This window comes from Lathamus discolor, chromosome 1 (assembly GCF_037157495.1).
Source record: "Lathamus discolor isolate bLatDis1 chromosome 1, bLatDis1.hap1, whole genome shotgun sequence".
Taxonomy (NCBI): domain Eukaryota; kingdom Metazoa; phylum Chordata; class Aves; order Psittaciformes; family Psittacidae; genus Lathamus; species Lathamus discolor.
The window spans coordinates 142,151,739-142,170,537 of NC_088884.1; the positions used below are offsets into that span (position 1 = coordinate 142,151,739).

The 18,799-nt window shown below is 38.1% G+C and overlaps 1 protein-coding gene across 5 annotated transcripts in view; it reads left to right on the top strand.

Annotated features, from left to right (window-relative positions):
• Nucleotides 1-18,799, top strand: part of ARAP2 (ArfGAP with RhoGAP domain, ankyrin repeat and PH domain 2) — a 139,222-nt gene that overhangs the window by 26,319 nt on the left and 94,104 nt on the right. For all 5 annotated transcript variants that reach the window (XM_065699315.1, XM_065699324.1, XM_065699295.1 and 2 more), the window contains exons 8-9: nucleotides 2,494-2,614; nucleotides 5,456-5,637. In XM_065699315.1, the coding sequence (XP_065555387.1) occupies nucleotides 2,494-2,614; nucleotides 5,456-5,637 (303 nt within the window). The remainder of the gene's footprint in view (nucleotides 1-2,493; nucleotides 2,615-5,455; nucleotides 5,638-18,799) is intronic.

Genomic DNA, 18,799 nt, shown 5'->3' on the forward strand with positions numbered 1-18,799 from the left:
ACATCCTGTGTGGTTTTGTCTCAACAGAATGTGGTTAACTGAAGTGAGAGCAAACTGAAGAGGGGAAGGTAGAATTTGAGAATTCTTTTCAGCTACCCAGTATGTACAGTTCTTGTTTTGAATTTCTTCCTGTTTTTGGCAGAACTCTGGTGCTCTAACATGCACTTTATAGTAAGGCTAAAACTGCTGGTTATGTTGAAATTTTAAAGTAAAAATAATCTAAGGGTCCCTAAGATTTACAATTCACAAATATATTAGTGATTTAGGAAAATAGCTTGCTGTTTCATGTAGAGAACCTAAGTATTTTGTTGTGTTATTTTGTATGTGAACATCACAAAGAGAAAAATTCACTGTGAAAACAGGTGGATCATTGTCATTCTTGAAATAGGTCATTAAGGAATCTGTTGTGGAAGGAAAGCCAAAGCAGTGCAAAATGGTGTTTTCCAGAATCATATATCCCAACTTTGAAGCATAACTGTCAAGGAGTGACATTGGGCTGTATTTGAAAATAAAAGTTTTCATCACAGCAGTTGATATCAAAACCTCATTTTTCTTTCCCCACTAGGAAGTTATGTTAGAGAATTCTTTTAGGAGCCCTGAAACTAGTGTACACTTCTCAGTGACAGAAGCAGTATTAGTCAGCTTCTTTGCTCCGTTTGTGTGTTTTTCTTTTCTGTATTCTTAAATAATTCACTTAATTTCTAGTCTGAAGTATTTAAAGCAGAGAAATTGTATCTTCATCAACAAGAGCTTTTTAATAGTAGTCATTATTTTTTTCATGGGAAAGAGAAGCTGCTGCAGAAAAAAGGCTGAAAAATTAATAACGGTTTAAACTGTGTTTGAAAAAAATAAGTATGCCTTGGAAAACCAAGCTTTAGAAGTGATGATTGTTTAAATAAGAAAACCAAAACTGTGTTTACCTTAAAAGGAAACTGAGTTTGGTTTTATTGGTTTTTTGGTTTTTTTTTAAAGCAAATAAAATAAGATAGCTGTGTCTGCGAGCAGTCTGAATTGCTCTCTTACAGTACCAAATACAGCCAGCAGATGCCTGCAGACACCGTCATATGATTATGTCTAAACATCTTTAAAAACAGCATATGTAATGTTTGCTGTGGTACTGTGAAGGATCGGTATTTGGCATATCTAGCCTCATTAACAAATATGTTAAAATCTCTATTCTAACAAGTATAGCCATAATGAAAATAGATTTGCAAAGTTTAGATCACTCTGAGTGACTGAGTAGTTCTTGTGTGTAATTGTAGTAATATGTTTACTTCTGCTGTATTTCAATAATTCTATTTATTTGTTTGCTAAGCTGCATTCACTGACAGTGACACAATGTCAGAGTGAATTTGGTGAAAATCAGTAGTATATTAAACTCAGTAAACAACAACAACAACAACAAAAGATCCTGTGTATCCTTCATGCTTGACATTCACAGTGGTTCCTTAAGTCCTTGTATAAAGTCTATTGTAATAATTTATACTTCATAAGGAAAGTTACTGTGGTACAGATTCTTTAGGTGGAGCTGACTCTTAGACTATTACTGCATCAGAGAATAAATCTTAGCAGTATATCTGAATTGTCTTTGTCAGAAAACCAATTGATCAAAGCATGGTGGGGACAGGATCAGCAGCATTAACGCTGAAATCCAGGAATTCTTCAGAAATATTTTTAATACGTTGCACGTCTGCTGAGCACTACACCCCCTGCGACCTCTACCCCTTGGGAATACTTAAGTAAATTGAGTTAAAAGACAAGTTATGGTAGAGAAAGTACTTGTAGCAGTTCCTTTTTTCCTGTCTGTCTTTTGTGTTCAGTTGTCCTGATTCCTAGTTGGAAATTGGCAAATATTGGGTTCCTCCTACCTTACATAGTAGTAAAGTACATACCTCATCCAAGCTTGAGGATGCTAGTTACTAATGACAGAGCGGTGGATTTTTCCAGAGTCCAGAGACTCCTTTGAGTTCAAAATTAGGGATAAAATCCCTATTTATTGGCTAGCCGCTGGAGTGGGGAAGGAACAGAAAAATTCTTCGGAATTTTCTGCCAGGAGAAGGCACAACTTTTTCCCGTGCCTGATTCTATTTTGTAAGTGTAATTATATATATATATTATTTTTTTATAATTATGGTGTGTGAGATAGTCTGTGTAATTTACTTTGGCATAAACTTGTAAATTTAAGAGAACATGGTATGCTGTGGTACTAGTGCCATGAGACAATTTATGAAGTATTTTGTTGAGTATATGCATTCTATCTCACAGTGGGATTTGACTCTGTTAGAAGCCAGTATGTGTGCATAGACCCATAACAGAGAAGTTGGTGATGTGTACATAGTGAAGCGGTTTATGTATCGATGCAGTTTTATTAATAGCATGGTGAACTTCTAGGAGCACAGCCTGTGTATGTGAACTTCCTAAACATCAAGACAAGTAGAAACTTTTAGCATTCCATGAGAGTCATTAACTATTTCTATTGTATTTTTATTATAGGAAGTTTTCTCAAAGGGAATAATACTGCTCTCTGCTATAGCAACAGTAAGAGTTCATGGGGAGAATAAATTTGAAATTGTCACATCCCATAGGACTTTTGTCTTCCGTGTGGATAAAGAAGGTAAGTGGAACATGTGTAACTCTAGTGATTGGCAAAAAGCTATATAATCACTGCTGATAAATTATGTTTGTAAAATATAATTTGTTATATCGCTGGAGATATTTCTGGAATCCAGCTGTTTTGGGCTCATAAAATGAAACTGGAGATAACTGTAAACTTTGTAAGAGCAACTGAAATTGTCAGGGAATGGTTTTTAAAAGCATCAGAATGAGAATACTGTTTTTCAACTCTTCTGCCTCCTCCCTCATCCTTCGCAAAGATGGATTTGTCTGGATGTTCCTGAAGCCTCACTGGCAGCTCTTAACAGCTTGCGTACTCTTCAGCCATCTGCTCCGACTCACCACTTGATATAAAATTGACAAAGAGCAACAATGAAGTTGATGGTTGGAATGCAATGCTGTGATCAAAGGAAACCTGGGGTTTTCTGCGTGTCTTTATTTATTGCCTTGTGCAATATTTTCAGTCATGTGTTGGTAGAGAATACAAGTGTATGTTGTACTAGGGAAGTTAGTGTGCCTTCTAATGTAATGCTTTATCAACCTACATTTGTAATATGTGGAACCAATATCAGTGCATGTATGACTTATTTTGTGGAAACAATCAAAAATGAATACTTAGGAAAAAAAAAAGATATGCAATATGTATTTACAGCAGTACATGCCAGACACATTGTAGCTAAGGGTCTCTCAGCATTTCCATTATCAAATCCCATTTTTATGGGTTAGAACTTGGTTGTAAACATTTGCTGCAGGCTGTAACAGGAGTGCAGCATCAGTGAACAAATCCTGTTTTAAGGTTCAATTTTGGTTCAAATAATGTCAGTCAATTTTGTGTTCTTAGCTGGGTTTAAAAGTAATATTTTTATTAGTTTTGCTTTTCTCTTCCAAATTTATGCGTTTACTTTTTTTATAAACTGGAACATAACCATCTTAGTGCAATACATTTTCTGGGGCTATAATTTGCTTTATGGACCGTTGCCTTTGAACACCATAAAAATGTTCGCAGCCTACACTAACTTATATATTCAGAGCAGCCACTCGTTATACATGAAATTGCATTTTCATTTAGTATATAAGCATCTTTGGACACAGTGGCCTGTCTGTAAAGATGCTCATTTAAGGTTAGAAATGTGTGCTGTGCTAGTAATCTGGTCCTTACTATATCCAGAGCTGGATGATATGTTCATAGTAAATTATGTAAATAACTCGGCTTGCTTTCAGTTATATGCACAAACTGTTACTTGATGATATTCCTTCTTTGGTTTTGTGGTGGGGAATTTTTCTGGGACTATTTGAATTGTACTTCTTTTCAGAGATTCTGAAATTGGGACTTTTATATATATTTCATCCTGTGGATCTTAGTAGATCTTCTTTCTCCTGGAGTATCAAAATATCAAAGTATCAAAATAAAGAATGATATCATTGTCTTCATTGACCTGTGTCCCTTGCTACCAGTGTTGGTCTGCAGTCAGTGGATTATAGTGCTCATTTTGTTTGCTTTCAGTGCTCGGACTTGTTATTTTTTGGTGTATCAAGAATACATTATTTTTGGATTGATTTAAATTTGTGATGGGACAAAATTTAAATAGTTTGACAGCAATGAGTTAGAGCATAATCTGCTCAGATGCAGCATGATTTGCTTTAACTGGAGTGAAAATCCATTTAAAAAACCAACCCAGACCACCATACTTTTAGAGTAATTTGGTGCCCTCAGCTACACTGAAGCATTCGAGTGTTCTTTTTGAAGTACTTTAAAAAGGCGTGTATGAAAACAAAATTTCAAAGAGGAGCACTTGAACGACCTTCCCTAGTCTGTGTAGTGCTAGTCTTTCAGGCTGCTGTCTTCTTCATCTTTGGACTGTTTTCAGATGCTTAAATTTGTGTATTTTTTCCTTCTTCGTTTTTTTGTTGCATGCAACATGTATGAAGTAAGCATATTACAGTTGTAACAGTGCTCATTACAGTTTTTGGCACTGATTGTGTCACCTTTATATATGCTGTGGTTAGAACTTCCCTTCTCTCCCTGCACCCCCTCGCTATATTTTATGACCTGCATCTTTCAGAGCAAGAGTTCAAATATTCATGATGTTCCAGTTGCATGGGGCACAACTTAATTCATTCAGAGTATTCAGCATTAAAGTATATTGATCTCAGTCTGATGAAATATCTGAACATAGTGAATGAGACTGGAACTTTATTACTTCACTTCCTTGTGTTCATGTATTTGTAAGATGTTAAATTAATAATGCATGCAAAGATACTCAAACGTGCGTTTTCTTGATTACTCAGTACCCTTGACAATATGAAGCTTAACCGCTACACCTTAATGGAGTAGATTGTAAATTGCCAAATGTTTTTGCTTAAGAGCATGATGAAACATAGAATAACATTGGTGATGGCTTGCCTCTTCAGTGATGGATGATATTCAGGCTCCCTGGTTTTTGCTTACATAATTCCTGTAGTTCTTTCCCATTGATTTGCCTTCCAGAAGGTGAGCATGCCAGCTGTCTACTACTTCATTCTTTAAGCGGTGTGGAATTAAGCATCTTCAAACTTGTAGTCATGATTTTAAGAATCTTGACCATCAGTTTGTACGACTTTCAATTTGTGTGTTGTTTGCTGGGAGTTGATTGAATGTCTGTGCTAACATCTCCACTGATATGGACTTTGACGTTATTTTTATTTTGCACCCTGCTTTTCAAAGTGTATGTTTTCTCTGATGTGATATAGCTATACTATCAACCAGCACAGCATAGTAGGAAGACCAGGAAACCAATGTGTAGGAAGAATGGAGCTGATGCTTTTAACCATACGTTGTTTTTTTTTTGTTCCTCTTGTTTAGAAGAAAGGAATGACTGGGTTAATACAATGCTCAATGCTTTGAAATCACAGTCTGATAATAATTCTCAGTCTCGAACTTCTGTTGTCCCTGAGAAAAGCGGGTATCTTGAGCTGAAAGGATACAAAGCCAAAATCTTTATTCTACTTCAGGAGAGTACTGTGTGGATCTGCAAAAATGAGCAGGTAAATTTTTCATATGTTTTTTGTGAATGCTTATAAAGATGGTTTAACTAGTGAGTTGGAAATTGGTGGCTCTTTGTGAATAGGCGTATTTCAATATAAATGCGTATCTCTTTCTATGTAGTACTTTATTGCTGCAATTCTCAGAAGGCTTCAAAAAGCAGGTAAAGTATCATTATGTCTATTGTAAAATGGAAAAAACCCGAATATATAGTGAGGTGAAGTGAAAAGCTCCAAGTGTCACAACAGGTTAGAGTCAGAGTTGGGATTAATTGACTCTGAAAATGTGTGCTATAAGCACTCTGCTAAATCAGAAGGCTTATTTTGTGCACTGGTTTAACTGTCCTGTAATACAGTGCTGTGGAAAGTGTGCTATACAGAAGTAGATTGTGGTATTTAAGTAATATTTCAGGTAAATGTTCAAAACTGATGTCCTTTGTGTTTTTAAGAACCTAGATTGGCCAGTCTCTGTTGTGCACTGTAGTATTTTAGACAAATTCATCTTAAAAACATGATGTAGGCCTGTCATTTCAGCTTCCAAAATCTAGGACTTTCTGTTTTGTTTTGGTAATGACTATATTATAATATAAACCAGTTAACTGTGGAACTGCTTGGGATGATGTAGAGGGGAGGATAAATGAGGATAATTGTATCCAATGAATAACAGTATGAACTAGTGGAAGAAAAGTCTATTGCAGGACATGAAATAGTAGGTAGTATTTCTGTGTGAGGAAATCTATGACCCACAAGTAGCTGGAAACTGGGAGGGCATTTGGTGGAGGTGTTGTTACATGCTTGTGCCTTGTTTTCATTTTCTTTCATATTTATGTACAGGCAAACTCCTGTTTCAAATGTGAATGGTCTCTCAAACTTGTCATTTTGGAGTTGATCTCACTTCATCTCCTGTTATCCTCTTAAGTGTGAAATTATTTAGATGGGCTTGAGGAACTGCATAATGTGCCATATGAGATCTTACTATTCTTTCCCAGGGTATGGCAGGAAATTTGAGGCTGAGAAAGACTTTTTTCCCTTTATATTTTTATTCCCCCCCCCCCCCCCCCCCCTTCCTTGGAGCACAGGAAGTTTTACTTGTTGGGTACATTTTTTGAGGTTAGTCAACAATCAACTAATAAAAACAGTTTGATTTTGTTTGTGGGGTTAGGTTTTGGTAGTGGGCAGGGCTACAGAAATGCCTTCTGTGAGAAGATGCCCGAAGTTTTCCCCATGTCCAACAGAGCCGGTAATAGCTGTTTCTAAGACAGACCTGCCAGTGGCCAAGGCTGAGCCCATCAGCCACAGTAGTAGTGCCTCTGTAAGAAGGGAAGAAAAACCCAAACCTGTACAAGGTGAGTGTGTGAGAGAAACAGCTCTGCAAGCACCAAGGTCAGTGGAGAAAGTGGGCAGGAGGTGCTCCAGGCTCAGGAGCAGAGATTCCCCTGCAGCTCATGGTACAGCCCATGGTGAGGCAGCTGTTCCCCTGCAGCCCATGGAGGTCTATGGTTAGCAGATACTCACCTGCAGCCCATGGAGGACCCCATGCTGTAGCAGGGGGATGTCTGAATTAGGCTGTGACCCTGTGGGAAGCTTGTGCTGGAGTAGGCTCCTGGCAGGACCTGTGCCCCCATGGGGGACCCGTGCTGGAGCAGGTTTGCTGACAGGGGGACCCACACTGGAGCAGTCTGTTCCTGAAGGACTGAACCCCATGGAAGGGACTCACACTGAAGCAGTTTGTGAAGAACTGCAGCCTGTGGGAAGGGCCCACGTTGGAGGAATTTGTGGAGGACTGTCTCCTGTGGGAGGGACCCCATGCTGGAGCAGGGGAAAAGTGTGAGGAGCAGTCCCCTGAGGAGGAAGGAGCAGCAGAACTAACATGAGATGAACTGACCAGAACTGCTATTTCCAGTCCCCCTGGACTGCTGTTGGGAGAGGAGGCAGAGAAAATTGGGAGTAAATTTAAGCTTGGGAAGAAGGTGGAGGAGGGGGAAGGATTTGGTTTTCTTTCTTGTTATCCTACTCTGATTTGATTGGTAATTAATTAAACTAATTTTCCCCAGGTTTTGCCCATGACAGTAACTGGTGAGGGATCTTTCCCTGTCCTTACCTTAACCTCTGAGCCTTTCATTGTATTTTCTCCCCCCTGTGCAGCTGAGGAGGGGAGTGACAGAGCAGCTTTAGTGGGCACCTATGATCTAGTCAGGGTCAACCCACCACAAATGTGATGCAGTTTATGGATCTATACTGTTCTGTAGCTATAACAAAACTCCACAAATGATTTAGACATGTGATCTTTTACCAAAGAGCACTGGTTACATGGTGTGTGAATTTAAGTCTGCAGCCTGTGTTTTGCTGAATGAGCACCACGGAGAGAAACTTGTCTTCATAGTTGAGCGTGGTACGCTTTCTTTAGATAAATCCTTGACTATTGTAACGATAGCTAACCTGCCAGTTTGTTTATTTAAGTAAAGTTATAGCTAGAGATCTTTAAGGAGGGACAAAACTAAAATGCAGGTATGACACATGCACTCCAGTCCCCATGCTGGCCAGCCGATAACCTGCACTTCATTGATGTTCTCTTGCATCTTTCTAGTAGAGAGAAGTCAAGCACGTTTTTTTTTTTACAGTCTCTGCCTGTGGGATGTTCCACGTGGTGCTGCAGTGATCATTGTTATTGTTCTGTCATGGGATTTGCAGGTATTTAATCAGTGAGAATCCCTCGAATTTAGTCTCATCTGTGAGTGCCCTTGCTTTGTGGATATTCACTGTAATAAGCCACTTCTAGCTTCAGAATCAATATTGTATTTGTCTCATGACCCGGAATGCTTCTGAGTGATCTCTTATGGATGCTCTGAGCTTCTTGATCAAGGGACAAATATGGTACTTCTATGAGGTACGCAGACTTGTGAAGGAATTTCTCTTCCAGAGTCAAACTAGCTATGTCCCTCTTGAGAGTGTCAGTAGCAAGCATCCAATTTTTGCTTTCTTCCTTCTGTTAGTAAACCAGCATATAACTGTTGGGAGCATCGTTCTTGCCTCAAGTAGTCCTTTGATCTGTTCTCTGTTGATATGGGGCACTCCCACCTCTGCCCACTATGCTGAGTCACTTTTTCTGACCCTGTATGTTGATACAAAACTGTTACAGAGCCATTCATTGTTGAAGAGTTCTTGATTGATCTGTTATGTTGTCAGACTACAGATTATGACTAAAATAATCTAAGACTGCTCCCGCATATGAATTTACTTTCATACCGATTTTTGAAAAATTATTCTTCTGTGTGTGCATGTGTGTTGGTTCTATTGCTTGTGTGGCTGTATGGTAGGTTATATCTACTGTGCCATTTCAGCATCATTATTTTCAGATTTGCCTTAGCTATCATGAAGGCAAACCCTTATACAGCCTTTTTGCTAGATACTTACTCCCTTCTATTACATGGGTGCTCTGCAGAGATCACTGACTGCGGCTGCAGCAGAAGGCGAACCAAAATCAAGCCATGAAACAGAATGGATGTTGGACGTGTATCCAGCTTGTCGGCTCTTTCTGTGTCTATATTGCAAACAACTGTGCAAACCCAGCTTCTTCACAAAGCTTATTTACGTACAATCAAAAATATCAAATGGTCCTCCATTTCAAAAATGACTTTGTGTGATTTCTGTCTATTTGGGAAGCAACAAAAATAGCTTCAGTCTTTAAGCTTTCATAGTGTGTAATTCTTCTCTCTGTACTTCTTGTGTTTCAACTATTTTCAAGTTGAAAACCGAATTAATTTACTGCAGCACTGAAGAAAAACCCAGTAATACAGCATTAATCCATTAGAGGGCTCTGTTGTTCTTTGCCTGTCTCAAGTTTGTGCTTTAGCTGGAAATTACCAGGCAAATATGTCCAGGGATGTCCTCAAATCCTATTCATATTGGAATTTACATCCATACTAGAACGACTCCCAGAGAGACTTAGAGGGGTCTATTATAACTAAAGTGCTAAAGGACACCTATTTAGACTTCTTACAGTGTTGAAATGAGATTGGATGAAGCTGATTCATTGATTTCGATTAAATTCGATAGAGGAGAGTCTACTGTTACTTTAAAAGATTTTTCTTCATTGTTAAAAGTGGAGAAGATTGTAAGCCAAATGCCAAATCCTAACATAACCACCATGAACTTCATGAAGTTCAGATTGAGATCAGAACATCATGTCTTGGGCCCATTTCTAGTTAAAAAGTGATTGGTTTAGCTTGAGCTTCTGGCAGTGATATACTGCTAGTATGAAACTATCAATTTCTTTTGACTCTTCATGTAGTGTGAATTTCTTTAACTTCCTCTCTGGAGCAGAAGTGAAAAATAGATCGTACAGAATCAATTTGTTCAACCTGCAACTTGCTGAAATTCCCATTTCTATTTCGAAATCATTCATGCTTAAATAAAAACATGTCATCTGAACCTTCATGACGGCTCAGAGATTGGCTTGAAATGTCAGTCTGTTGTGGTGGTGCCAGTGATAACCTCTCCTTTGTGACCCTCACTAGGGCTCTGACAGATGCTTGCCTGCTCTGCTAAGCTGTACCCCTTCATTAGACATTAGATACCAGTGAATCTTAAATACACCCTGAAGCTGGGAGGGTGCCAGGGGGAGCTGAGTGTCAGAATGTTCATGCTAGAATTTGGCTTTGATAAAGAGAGTTTAGGATCCTCCTTGTTGCTTCTCTGGGTGGTTTTGAAACAGCTGTATTTACCTGGAATATTTGAGGAAACTTTGCCAGATACACACCATTCCCCAGTCTCTGTATGGCTGTGTGCCATAATTATTTGGGACTTTTTCCCTCCATGCATGACTCTGCAAGTTAAAACTTGAATAATGAAGAGTATTCTCTCTGTCATGTATAAGCAATAGTACCCATTTCTTATCGAAAACCTCTTGTTTCATTTTGGCTCAATGCTCTTCCTGATTTCTAGAGGGTTTTTTGTTTTGTTGAAGATTGAAATGATTTGCTCTGTGGCAGATGGAAATGTTTATTCATGTTGAGTAAGCCAGTCAGAGAGTGCCTAGAAATTTTCGTTTCCTCTCTAATGCTAATGGTGCACTTGAAGCAAAACTGGACAATGTCAAATGAGGTAGATACAGGAAATTACATTCAACAGGTATAAGATGGCAAAGGGTGTGATAATATAAAGAACTGATAAGGGGATAGATGGACATGTCAAAGATGATGCTTGAGGCTGGTGTTCTTGAAATGGAGGAACGGATGTGAATGTCAGTGGGAAGTGGAGGAGGGTATGTGTGTATCTCTGTGTGTGTAAGAGCAGAGCTGTGTTCTTATCTTTGTTAAGAAATGCAGGCTTACAGGGGAGTACTTTGAGCAGCATGGTGTAGTGGAAAGTGTTCCTGTCCACAGCAGGGAGGTTGGACTGGATGATTTTTAAAGGTCCCTTCCTACCCAAATCATTCTGTGAATCTGTGAAGTACAGTGCCAGAGGCCATGTGATTGGGATTCGTGAGTAGACATAGAAGTCTGTGAATTTTTTAGTATATAGCGATAAGAATTTATCATCATTCTATGCAATGGAATTGTTCATTAGGAAGTGTTCTGTTTTTCCCTGGAGAAAATGTAATCCTGATTAATAATCCTGAACATGATGGATGAGAAAAAGGAGTCCTTAAAAAAAATTAAATAGAGGATCTATTGAGTACAGTGGAAAGTGTCTAACAATGGAAGGTGAAGAGAGAAGAGTACTTAAATGAAGTCCTGAAGATGAGTAGCAGCGATTGTTTCTCATGCTAAAGCATCATGAAAAAAACCCCTGTTGTATTTAAATTCTCTGTTCATCATTGTGATAATATTTGTGAGTATGAAGTGAGCCCAAGGTGATAGCAACAGCAGTCTGAGAGTTGGGGAGAGGAGTTGAATGTAGGTTGAATAGAAACCAAAGTTGTTGCTTGAAGATTGTGAGATCTAATGAGAAACACTGAGTAAAGCAATTGACCTTTTTGGTAAGGAAGTTGGGGAAAAAGCTGGGGGACTGGTGGCAACAAAAGAAAGCAAGAGGAGGAATGGACCTTCCGAGGATTGATAGGTGGTGAGAGAAGTGCCTGGTATGCACTGGGGTGGAGGGTGGAATTACTTGAATTATTGAGAATGAGAAAACAAGAGACAGTGCTATCTGTGTTGTGTTCCCCCTGTCCCCCATGCTCAATCTCCCCCTGCTGCAAGTACATGTCCTTTTGGTGATTTTGTGGTGGTATTTTGTAATAATAACTGGGAAGCTCTCTAAAGATGCTCCCTAAAGAAGGAGTTCTCTACTTACTTGCTAGCGCAGACCATGATCAAACATGTTTACAAACATGAATGAGCCTGTCCCAGAATACCTTAAATAGGTCGAGGTGACAGAAAAACAAATGAGCATTTGGCCTCCTTTGTCCTTGTGTGATTCATTCAGGATTTACTCTTTATTTAAGAATGATACAAATCTGTAGCAAGATGTTAAAAACAAAACAACCCCAAAATACACTGAATATATTGGAGGGGGGAAGGTTAAGATCAAGTGGTTTAAAATCAAATATACTGATACATTGATGACTTGAAGTGGAAGCAAATGATCCAGCCTCTTTTAAATACAGTTGTTTGCATCAGGCTGTAGCTGGGATGATACATTAAGGACATATTCCTAATTTTCAAGCAGTTCCTTGGCAATAAATTAATTCTTATCTTCCATGCTCAAAACCATGGCGATGGTCAGTTGCTGCGCATGACTTCAGAAACAACTAAGGCAGGAAAAAACAAGCAAGCAAGCAAACAAAACAAAAAAAAAAAAACAACCAACCCAACAAACCAACCAACCTTAAAACCTTCCTTTTTTCATTAGTTGTGCAATACAAAATGAATAATTACAGGAAATTATGTTGAATGGGGGAAAGTTTTGCTTTTGCTCTATTACTTGTTCAGTTTTAAACTATTTGCACCCCTACTCCAAAAAAAAGAGTAAAATGGTAATTGGAAAGAATATGCTGTTAAAGTAAGGCAATGTGTTCGTGACCACCTTTACAGGGAAGATCTACATTTTGCATCTAAAAATGATTTGTGGGATGTTCCACATTGTCGAAGGTAATACTAGAGAACATAGAGCCAGTCATAAACAGGAATTCTGTTAAAGAAAAATAAAAAGGTTAGTGTTAACCTCTTCTGTGCATTTAAACTTTAGTTCCCTGAGGATTTTAGTTTTCTTGTTTGTTTTTATGCTGTTAAGATGTAAGTACACGTAAGGCAACCAAAAAAACACAGTAGAAAGCCTAACGCTTCCACAGTGATCAAAAGCTTTGTGATTAATTTGTTTTGGGGTGGAAGGTAGGGGAAGGAGGAAGGAAAATGGCAAAGTTATCAGCTTCTCAGTTATCAGCTTCTCAGTAAAGTTTTCTGGATGACTAATACATGTGAAAATTAACAGTGAAGAAAAGTAGGATTTGTTTGAATATTATGAAGAAAAAAAGATTCTAGAGTGGCACAGCACATTCATAAAGACTTGAAGGTTTTACGTCTACTTGTTATAACACTGTTAATGCAGTACTGGGGAAATCTGTTTCCTTCTAAGAGAACCTGAGAACATTATCTGTCACTGTATGTGTTACCTACATTGAAGAACCTATAGATTGGCTTCAAATCCCATGGTAAAATAGTCTATCGGATCAGAAGGCCTGCATACAGGAACCACAGAATCATATGTACTTTCATGTATAATGGTAGACCAGATCTGCCTTTATTTATTTTAAATCACACTAATGAGTTATTTCTGTATTTAATAAACCTGAAAGAGTCTATAATTGGTATGTGTGCATATATATGTATATATACAGTTAAATAATGGCACGATTTCTTCTTTTTGTGTGTGCAGTAAGAAGGCTTGAGATGACAATGAAACTGAAAGAAGTTTTTCTCAAGAATACTTACTCTTTTCTTTCACTAGTTCTATATACTGTGGAATGAAATGCAGCTAGAATGTTATTTTGCACGTTGTTGATTCTTGTTTAATTGTAATTGGTTCTCACAGGAGACATGCTGAAAATCTACTTCATAGCTTTGATTTGCTTTTTCTCCTTTAAATTGAGGGCAGTGTAAATCACATTTTTCCTGTCTGTTACTTATATGCAGTTGCCATGTTTGGTTCAGAAGTAACTTTAAACATACCAGTGGCAACACTGATCACTCTTTTTTTCCCTCAGTCTGTATCCTTTACTTCATGTATTAAACTAATTAGCATAGCTGAAATATTAATACTTATTTAAAGTTACAAAACCATTACTACAGTGAAGAGCAGAGCGCTTCTGAGGCAGTGTAGGCAACATATCCTCACTGAAGTGTTCGTTCCCCAAAATTAAAGATAGGAACGAACATATCTTAGTGTATGTGAATTCCATTTTCTAATTAAAAATACCATGATATGCCATTGCAAATTTTTTATTATTTAGCATATATCTTCTGTTATTGACTTACTGTTTTTGAAATGTGTAACTAACTTAACTAAGTGCAGTTAATGAATCTAATCTTAAATTGATGTAGCTGAACTCAGCAAGTAATGTAACAAAAGGATTTTTTTTTTCTGTGTGGTACATTGCTTTTATGATAAAGAGCTAAGTTGCATGGATATTATTTTTGATATTATTTTTGAAAGCTAAACTTTAGCAGAGAGGTGAGACTATACTTTTGTCCATTTTGAAGTGGAAAAGCGGTATTCTTCAAGACCTTAGAATTCTGTCAGATCTATGACAAGTACGATCAGATGAGCACTGGCAGTCACATTGTGATGATTAAAATGTTCTCCTTGGTTGCAGTACTAAATAAAATGGATTAGCATGCACCAGCAGGAGACTGAAGAGCGTGCCTGGAATTCATTAATGTGCCTTGTAACTGACACAGTAACGTCTAGAACCCTGAGCACAGAAAACCAGGTGATCATGACGCATTTAGCTCGCAGGAGCTGAACAGGCAGGAAGAGCACGGTTGTTGATAAACTGTTTTGGCATTCATGCATTTCTGTTGTTACTTCATGATGATTTTCAAGATTGGGTGGTTTCACTTCAGTCTCTGTTGGAGTTCATCAGAGTAGGGACCATTGGACTTTAAGATGTCCACAATTTGTACTCAGCATCCTGCCCCCCCCCCCCCCCCCCCATTTTTTTTCTTTCATACGCTTTCATGCACACCTCCTCTCCCTCTTTTTTGTTACATACAATTACTCAAACAGTGGACGCTTGCTCCAGAACTGTTGTCTACACGGTGAGTGTTGCAAATATGACCAGTATCTTTGCTGTCACTGGAGGGAGAACAGGCTGGAGTTGCTATTGGACTACTGAAATAATTGAGTTTTCATCAGTTATGCAAAGTGAATGATTTAAATTAACATTGTAAAGATCCTTAAAATAGAAGATTGTTAATATCGTAGTAGTTTAAGTGATGTTTTAATCTTTTAGACCTTAAATAAGTAGTTTTTCGTCTGTGATGGTTTCTTTGTTGTTTGGAGCTGTATGGCATCATTCAGATAATAACAAAGCATTATGTTCTTTACTCCACTATCTTATATCTGCAGACTTTATTCTAAATTAATGTACCATTCTTGCAGTAGAAGGAAGGGGATTTATGATTTACAACATCGTAAGGATGTGGGGAACACCCCAGTGTGCTTTCTCAGCAATAATTTCTGTCCCTGGTTAATAAATCGTTAGGCCAGCAAATTTGAACTTAATCAATTCAAGCTGAATTATTGCCTCATGGAATACTTCAGTGTCATTGTTATTAAATGAAATTCTTAAATATTTTGTGTGCAAAATATCATCATCTTAGAGATGACATGAACTCATTCATTAAAAATCAGTCTTACAGAAATGTCCAGAAAACTTCACTCAGAAGTTATTTCCATCTCTGTATGTGGGTTATACCTGCCCCAGAGGTCCACCAGAATGATCGATTGATATCTCACACTTCTAAAAAAACATTTGAAAAATGCCGTGTCCACTAAATATAGCAAAAATCAAACTTAATTACCTTCGCTTTATGTGGAAGGTTGCCAAAACAATTGGCAGTGGGCATCTGGAGGACCATGTGAACAGGCCAGGGCAATGGTTGAGAAGGAAAATATATTGAGTTTAATAACAGAGGGAAAACAATGATTTGGGAAGTAGAAAGTGGAAGGCTTGTATTTTAAGTGATGTCTAGGCACATTAGTATGTTATGAGCATTTCAAACAACTTGGGTGAGCTTTGGGTTTTGTTTTTTTTTTTTTTTTTTTTTTTTTTTTGTCTTTTTGGGGACTTTTATGTTGTACTTCCGCAGTATTTCCAGTAAAAGTTGCTTTGGGGAGGAAAAACAGAAACAAAAAAACTAGGAAACAAAATGTTGAGCCAATGAATGCAATAGCTGATAAGTGTGCTCTACTCACGGAGAGAAACACTTTAATTACTGACTTTGCCAGTCCTTTTGGGGATTCTGATGTCTAATATTTGAGTATTACAGCTCTTGCCCATTTCTTTAAGGTGAGTTAGGTTATTAAAAAAAATAAAATCTGTCCATTGTGTATAATTCCATTTTGATTATGGAAAAATTCTGGTCTCTGACTTGTACCATCCAATGTTCTCAAATTGTGCAGGCTTCCATGCTCTGCATCTAGGCAGAGGGGAGTCTGTAGCCACTATACTGCATTTGCCCATGTTTATACATGTCTACAGCCTAACACCATTATGCAGAGCTTTGTTAGAGATACGAGAGTGAGGTTTGAAAAGGTCTTGAAGCAGTGTGGTTGCAGTGTTATAATTAATATGGCTTTGTATACTGCTTCCTATTTCGCTATCAGCCTGTCTGGCACTTGTTTTGAGAGGCTCTGCAGGATGTTGTGTGATGATGAGAGGTGTGATGTTTTTTCCAGCTGAGGGCTGTAATTCCTTACCATGGGGTCATAAAGAAGTTCAAAGGCAGATAAAATGACAGCAGTCAGCAACAGCAACTCAGCTCCTGCAACACAGGAGTAATTGCAGCCCATTATTACAATTGACTTTCACTTCTCTCCCCTGAAGGAGCTGAGCAGCTGCCAATTTACTGGGCTGGGAGAAAACTGGTGAGCCAGGAGATGGGGGTCATAACAAAAGTTAACAAACTGATCAAGGCAAAATTCATTAGTCCTGAGTAGCCGTAAGAGGACAGTGCCGACTGGTCATCACTGATGCCCAGGTTGGAGATGGATTCTGACTTCAGGTTGGTTTGTTTCACTTCGTACTTAATTTTTCACAAAAAAAAGCGAGGGGGGTTCTAGCATATTTTATCTTACTTTAAAACAAACCAGCCACACAGTAAAAGGTACCTGTTGTTTTTATGTGACTTTTCTAGAAAGGGATTACTGCACCCTGAATCAATACATCAACTTTGTGTGTTTTCTGTGTGCTCTGTAATCATTCCTGTGTGTTAGGTATTTACAGGTTTCCAACTTTCTTTTTACAGCTAAAAAAGGTTGATATATAACTTGCTTCCTCTTCCCTGTTTTAGTAAATGACAGTGTGCAGTTGATAAAACTTAGAAGCCTGATTTGAAGATGATCTTAGGTCCTTGCACTTGCTTACAGTAAATGCGTACAATTAGCAGTTTAGATGTGAAATTTGGGTGTCTCGTACTGGTATTCTTGGCAATAAATGCTAATGCAGAAGTAAAAGGGTTATGTCTACATAAAGGTGTTTTAGAGGCTCCGTTTCCTCATTCTTCTCTCACTGATGAGGTATGGAGTATCAGAAACGTTGCTTAATATATGCAGGTGGATCTGTACTGGAATGTTACAGGGAGAAGGAAAAATAAAGGTTAATGGAGTGCACTGTAGGTACAAAACCTGAGGATGTTATCTCATCCCAGTTCTGCATGATTCTGTGGTGCTGGCTTTTCAGGTCTTCTAATTGTTCAGGTCTTTCCTCCACAGACCTAAATTTCATTCTCTTACACTGCATGCAGATGTGTTTTTAAATTAACCTTAAGTAACCTGTGCAGATTTTGTTCTAGCTGCTTGGCCTTCTAAATGCAAAAGTTAAAGTTGTATTTTCAGTATATACAGGCAAGGCAGTTTAAGGAAAGCTGTTGCTTGTAGGATCTAAACTCATATTCCTGGGGTGAATCTCCAGCTCTGTGAATGTCAGTTGGAGCTTTGCCATTAATGTCAGAGTTGCCAAGTTTTCATTTTAGTCTAGCATTTTGTTTCATTCCTGAATTTTTGTTCGTCCTAGTTTCTTAAATGGCATGGTCATGCTGGGAAAATAACCCTTATTCTAACTTCAGTGTGTTTGCAGATTGCAGCTGCCCTTTCTTGCTGATATAGAAGGATTTTTTTTAAGATTTTCTGTTCTCAAAAATCATTGTAGTATATTACAAGCCTCCCCACCCACAACTGGTACAAAGTGCTGCTGCTGGGTTTCTGAATATCCTGAAATAGAGCAATTTGATAATTCAAATTCCAGTTCTGTTTTACTGTTTATGAGGTTCTCTTTTGCAGTGTTATCTTGATCAAGCCTTTGCAATTTTGATGCAGCTTCTGTGTTATGAGATGCACCTGCATACCTTCAACTGTGAGCCAGAGCAGCTTTTTCATAGCTGTGCTGCAACATGACATGAAGTGGATTCAGTTTGCTGGTGTTGAGATCAGGATGTTGCTGTTGAGATCAGCCTGTAAATTAGTGGTTTACTTTTTTGTTTGCTTGCCGGTTTCAATGAACAAGTTGCCACTCTAGGTGCTGTTCTTTACCAGTCTCTGATTCTTAAGGCATCTTGGCTTATATCAACGTAGTAATATATGTGTAATTATAGAATAAAACAATATGCTTTCATTTTTGGATTATTTTGAAGGCTGTTCTAACAGATCATTGAGGAGAGATTTTTAAACTATCAAAATGTGGAAGTTAAGCTTCTATTTGCTACATTACTCAGTTTATTAGTGGTTTTAGAGTAACAGCATCAGTAGTGATCAAGGCCAGTTGCCCCATGCTAAGAATGTGCTCTGGAGCAGAGTTAACTTTGCTCTTGGCTAATTTTGCTTTTTCAATCTCATTAAATTCAGATGTGCAGTACTTATTTCTTGCTTTTGTAAGGAGATGGATGGGAGTGAGAGACCTGAGAAGTGGAAAGAATGCAGGTGGAATCGTTACGCTAGAAGGGAGCCA